The sequence below is a fragment of the Amaranthus tricolor genome, chromosome 10 (genome assembly GCF_026212465.1).
Source record: "Amaranthus tricolor cultivar Red isolate AtriRed21 chromosome 10, ASM2621246v1, whole genome shotgun sequence".
Taxonomy (NCBI): Eukaryota; Viridiplantae; Streptophyta; class Magnoliopsida; order Caryophyllales; family Amaranthaceae; genus Amaranthus; species Amaranthus tricolor.
In genome coordinates, this window is record NC_080056.1 from 10,582,759 (window position 1) to 10,589,233 (window position 6,475).

General features: G+C 38.3%; 1 protein-coding gene across 1 annotated transcript; it reads left to right on the forward strand.

Moving 5' to 3' along the window:
- The first annotated feature begins 3,649 nt into the window (after positions 1-3,649).
- On the forward strand, positions 3,650-5,835 carry LOC130824823 (uncharacterized). The gene is made up of 7 exons (XM_057689842.1): positions 3,650-3,703; positions 3,764-3,890; positions 3,991-4,031; positions 4,163-4,798; positions 4,867-5,084; positions 5,204-5,444; positions 5,530-5,835. Exons 1-7 carry the CDS (start codon positions 3,650-3,652, stop codon positions 5,833-5,835), a joined length of 1,623 nt encoding a protein of 540 aa, XP_057545825.1.
- Positions 5,836-6,475: the final 640 nt, after the last annotated feature.

Here is a 6,475-nt window from a genome sequence, read left to right on the forward strand (position 1 = left end):
TTTTGAAGGAAAAACAACAATGGTGGGTTGAATAACTTAAAAAAAGATGAAGAAGAAAATTTGTGCAATGGGTGGTTATAATAATTTACTTATGTATAACACAGTAAATTAGCATGGAGGAACTTGAAGAAGAAGACAATAGGTAGTCGTGGGTTTTAGGAATACAACAGTTTATATGAGGGTTTAACCAAATGAATGTTAAAACGCGGGTTTTTAATTTTTTGCGAAAGATTATTTGCTGGGGGCAGGACAAAAACCGCAGCATATGATGTGAAAATAGCTTATATGCTGCGGGCAAGCGTAAAACCGCAGCATTTGAGTGTTTATTTTTTTCTTCCTAATTCTTTTTCCTATTAATTGCCGCGTATGTAAAAAACCGCAGCAAATGATTAGCAGCAGATACATTTTTTTCCACTAGTGTATATATATATTATTAGAATTATCTCTAATTTTGCTTGAAGTAAATATGTATTAGTATTAGTGCTTGGCTACTTATCTTTTGAATTTTATAATGCCAACAATTTGAATGAAAACAAAATTATTACAACATTTTATGGGCGTTAATGAATTAAACGGTGAATTAAACATTAAATTGGTGAATTAAACGTTAAAATTGTGAATTAAGAAAAAACTGGATGCTACCATGTGGAAAAAACTTACAAAATGATGAATTAAACGGAATTTAACAAGAACTTAACGGAAAATGCTATGGCAATTAATTTGTGCATAAACTGGATGCTACCATATAGAATTTTTCTTAAAAAAGTGCTACCACTTGCATTTCATGAAAACTGGATGTTACCATGTGGAATTTCCCATATATATATAAAAAAAGGGGACAGCAGCTACTGTCTCGGCAGTCGCGTCCCGATCCGAGATGTCGAGTGTGTTTTGTACTGTTGTCGTTTCACTTATCCATTGTATTCAAAACTCGTTAAACTCTAAAATTAATTAAAATAGTAAATGGATGTTAGAAATTTTCAAATTTGGTACCCAAGGTAAATGTTGCCTTCTTAACGTAGTGATGAAGTTGGATTTTTCGTTGAATTTTTGACACTATCCGAAATGGCCGTTTAAGTTACTGGTTAGATTTTAAGTTTTGGAATTTTTGAAATTTGGGTGAAATTATTTAAAATTATAAATTTTTAGTAGTGCCTTAATGGTATGGAGTGGATTAAATGTGTAAACACGTTCTAATACGTGATTTTTGAATGTGTGTTGTGTTTTGGACCTCGATTCATAAGAGTTTGAGATTCAAATCGCGAAGCGCTTGACTTGCTTTTTAATCGTGCTACTAAGGTACACGCTTAGACTATACAATTGTAATTGGTTATGCAAAGTAATGATGTGCTCATTCTATGTTGTGATGTTGTATATCACGTAAGATTTAGACCCCAAAAATAATTTGTTAAGAGTTTTAATTGGAATTTGAGGATGGTTGTGTAATTACCCAAATGGGGCTATTTAATTGGAAGTGAAAGACCATTGTTATTGTTCCCATGGCAGTTTTGGATCATTACGGTCACCATGGGGGTATGCATACTTTTGCCTTTGACGACTCGAACAGGATGGGCAACGTCTTAGGTCGGAGGGTTCCTTGGGATTAGCTCTCCCGTGTGCATTTCTCCAAAAATTTTGAGAATACTCTGTCGACTAGAACTGGACAGGCAACGACATGAGTTGGAGTTTGAAAAGTCAAATGTGACATTAAATTAATAGAGCCTTTGCATGCTAGGATGAACTCATTGCTTGTATGTAACTAATATAATACATAGTATATTGTCTTTGACGTGTGTTGTTATGTGGTTTGGAACTTGCTATGATGTTCTCATTCGACGACTAGTAGGTTGACTTGCAGGTAGGGACTAGTGTGTGAGGACAACTCTAATAGAACCTGTAGTCGATCTGACTACCGTGCCCGGAATTACTATTAGAATTTTATTCATCCATACTTTATTATTTTTATTTCAGTAAGTACATTTTGAATCGGATTGTATTTGGTTTGAAGAGGCCAATAGGTTCTCAATTTGTAATTTTAGACTTTCGTTGTCTTTTTATTTCGTCATTACTATTTTGTTTCTTTATCACTAGAATGTCTTCGGCCCTAGAAGTGGTTTAATTTAATGTCCGATGTATGGACCAAAATTCATATTTGTATGCATTTATCCGGTTCACTTCAACACGGACTATTACAATCGGTATCAGAGCCAACATTCTTAAAATGATAAAGAAATAATCGACCTTAGTAGAGTATTGGTTGAATAGTCATTTGGGTTGAAAATGGTCTAAATGTGATCTTGTCATGTATGTTTTGTATTTGAGCCGATAAGGCTACTTAGTGTGGAAGTAGACAGTTGTTAAAGGTGTGTAAGAGATTGTGATGTAATATTTATGTATATATTTTTTTTCTTTTCTTTCTCTTTTTGTAATCAGGACATATGGATAAGGGAAAGGCACCTATGGATCCACATACTCCCAGAGAAACAAGGGGTGCACCGAATGTAGAGGACCCTTTACTAGTGAGCCATAGTCCAAGAAGTGTCTTGGAATAGGAGTCAGAAACGGATAGTGACCTCGAGATGTGGGAGCCTAGGCGAGAACCAACTACAATTACTAGAATTTCCAGTGGAGAGGAAGAGGAGGAAGAGGATTGGAGGTTCGACTATGATATGTATGGGTATGGGGATTAATTTGCTAGGAGGTGGTCTGATGAAGAAGACCCTGAGGAGGACCCAAAGGAAGGACCACTGTATAATCCAGAGTTAGGGAGTGAGGATGATACTATGGAAGAAGCAGCTTAGGATTCAAGCAGTGCTTCTGGAGGAGATGAAGACGATGAGGACTTCAACCCCACGGAGTACGATGAGCGTTCAGATTTTAGAGATGCTAGGCACTAGATACTTATTTCCTTAATATTTTTTTTTACGCACTTTCATGTAAGCTTTAGATTAAGGTGACCCGATGTAATAATTCTTTTTTTTATGAAGGCCTTTTTGTATGGGAAAAAAATTTAATGAAAAATTAAAAAATGTAGTATAGTGTTTTTGGAGTTCTTTTAGTACTAGTTTTATGCGGGCTATATAATATGTGGTATTGGTTGGGAGTTGAATGATTAATTGTGGTTCCTTTCTAACTGTTAAAGTTCTAAAATTATAAAAAAAAAATGATGTCAGTTTGTATGCTTATAGTACCTTTTACTTCATATACAGAAAATGTCTCCTATTTCAAGGAAAAGACTCTCTAAGAACAATACCGACCATACCTTAAGGGACTTGGTTAAGGCGTTAACAGAGGTTAACGCATCAAGAGTTAGATCACAATCTGAAGAAGCCTCTGAGATGAGTAAGAGGATTAGTCATAATAAGCCATCACCTTTTGATCGTAAGGGAGAACCGTCAAAGCTTGAAAATAGGTTAAGAGAGTTTGACAACTTTTTGACGTGGAGGAGTTAAAGTTCAACGAAGCCGCTTTTTATTTGACTGGGAAGGCCGATTATTGGTGGGCGAATAGTAAGGCGGGATTATTAGAGCAGGCTGAGGGGTTTTTAGGATGGATGATGTTTAAGAGAGCTGTGCGGGATAAGGTTTACCTGTTACATGTGAGGAAGGATAACTCGAACGAGTTCACTCGGTTCGAGATGGGTAATTAGATGGTAGACGAGTATTACCATAAGTTCATGGAATACCTCAAGTATCCTGATGATGTACCCACCGAGGGGAAGAAGATGCAACGTTTCGAACTGGGTTTATCTTTTTATATTTAGAAGCACATCGAAAGTGATCGTTACAGCACGCTAGAGCAGATGTATAAACGGGCGGCTCAAATAGGGAACATTTCGAGGAAAGAGAAGGAGAAGGAAAAAAATATCACTGAAAAGAGAAGGGAGATAGGTAGTCAGACCACTGGATCACAGTTAAACTTTCACCTTAAGAAACCAAATATTTTTTTAGGGTTTCAAGAAAATAATTAAAATTTTAATGCTGGAGTTAGAGGTGAAGCGAGGGTTTCTAAGCCCTTACTTGATAGGGATGGTAAGGAGAGAAAGTACTTTTGTAGGAGGTGTAAGAAAAATCATCATGGGAAGGATTGTGAAGGGATGTTAGTTGAGTGCAATTTCTGCCACAAAAAGTGACATAAGGAGTATGAATGTTATATAAAGAAGGGGAAAGGAGATCGTCAGCCGGGAGGTCAGGTTCGACCGAAAAATCATAACAACCTTGGAAGACAAGATAATCAACAGTTCGGGGGAGGCAGTCATAGTAACGGGGGTCAAGGTCAAACGGAAGGGAACCGAAACGAGAATTCTGGGTTACAACGTGCGGGAAATCGGCACGCGGGGACGAATGTACAAACAGCTGGTGGGCGAGTATCTGCAATCAGTTCAAGGGAGGCTGAGAAAGTAGCGGATGTGGTTACAAGTACATTCATCATTCATTCTATAGCTGTAAATGTGTTGTTTGATTCGGGTGCAACTTGTTCTTTCATCGCAAAAAGTAGAGTAGAAGAGTTAAATTTAGAAACTTTTAAAAGAGTGCCATATACTGTGGCTATTCCATCTGGGAAATTTTATAGATGTGATAGACTTTATAAGGGCGTACCCTTGAAAATTGGGAGAGTTATTTTCCCTAGTGACTTGTTTGTGCTGGATATTGAAGGTTTAGATGTGATCTTGGGGATGGATTGGTTGGGAAAATACAAGGCTACAATTGAATGTAGGGAACAGAGAGTGTTATTGGTGGGATCTCTTGGAGAAAGTGTTAGTTATAGGAAGTATTCCAAGGGACCTAAATCAAATCTGGTGTCAACCTTGGAGTTAGAAAACTAGTGAGACAAGGACATCCCTTGTACTTGTGTCATATCAATCAGGAGGGGAAAAACGAAGTAAACCCTTACGACATCACAGTCGTGAGGGAGTTCGTGGACGTATTTTCTGAAGAGATTCCCGGCATGCCACCTCAATGGGAAATTGATTCCACGATTGACTTGGTGCCTGGAATGGGGCCAATTTTGAAGGCCCCGTATCGCATGGACCCAAAGGAGATGGAGGAACTAAAGTCTCAACTTAAAAAATTATTGGAAAAAGGGTACATTTGACCAAGCATATCGCCTTGGGTGATCCGGTGTTATTCGTGAGGAAGAAAGATGGTAGTTTGAGGTTATGCATCGATTATAGAGAGTTAAACAAGGTGACAGTTAAAAATAGGGTCTCGTTACCCCGAATACATGATTTGTTCGACCAGTTAAGGGGAGCTGGGATCTTCTCAAAGATAGATTTTAGGTCGGGTTATCACCAGTTGAGAATCACGGAGGGAGATATCCATAAAAAGGCTTTTAAGACACGGTACGGGCACTTCGAATTCACCATAATGCCTTTTGGGTTAACAAATGCCCCAGCAGGCATTTATGTGTATGATGAATCAGATGTTTATTGCATATTTGGATATGTTTGTAGTGGTCTTCATCGATGATATATTGGTTTATTCCAAAGATCAGGTTGAACATGAAGATCATTTACGTATGGTATTGCAGACTCTTCGAGAACATAAATTGTATGCGAAGTTGTCAAAATGTGAATTTTGGTTGGAGAAGGTGTCGTTTTTAGGTCACTTCGTGTCTAAGGAGGGGGTTTTAGTGGATCCAGCAAAGATAGAGATGGTGCGGAGTTGGACGTCACCGAAGAATGTCATAGAGGTACGTAGTTTCTTGGTTTTGGCAGGGTACTATCGGCGGTTCGCCAAAGACTTTTTACGTATTGCTCGACCGATGGCTTCGCTGATGAAGAAGGAGAAGAAGTTTGCGTGGTCTGATGATGTGAACAGGCCTTTGTCACCTTGAAGAAAAGATTAACTACGACCCCTGTTCTTACTTTGCCTGACCCTATGTCGGATTATACGGTTTACAGTGATGCATCAAAGAAGGGTTTGGGGTGTGTGTTGATACAAGATCGTAAAGTGACCACGTATGCTTCACGAAAATTGAAGACACACGAAGTTAATTATCCTACTCACAATTTTGAATTGGCTGCTATCATTTTTGCTCTCAAGATATTGCAGCATTATTTGTATGGAGTCAAGTGCAGAATCTTCACTGATCATCAGAGTTTGAAATATCTCTACACCCAGTGTGACCTGAACATGCGATAGCGCCGGTGGTTTGAATTGATGATAGATTACAATTTGGAGTTTGTTTATCATGAGGGGCGAGCTAATTTGGTTGAAATGCCTTAAGTCAAAAATCTAGCCATACGCTGGCTGCTTGGAGGGGAGTCGAGGAGTTAAGTCGAGAACTTGCTAAATTGAAGTTGGAGGTCATTCGGGAAGGTGAATTTGCAGCATTCGTTGAGTGCGTTGGCTATTCAACCCTCGTTTTTTGAGGAAAATATGAGATCACAAGATAAGGATCCTAAACTTGTGAAGTTAATCAAGCTCATGAGGGAAAAGCGGAGGGATTTTCAGTTCATGAGGATGGAAGTTTG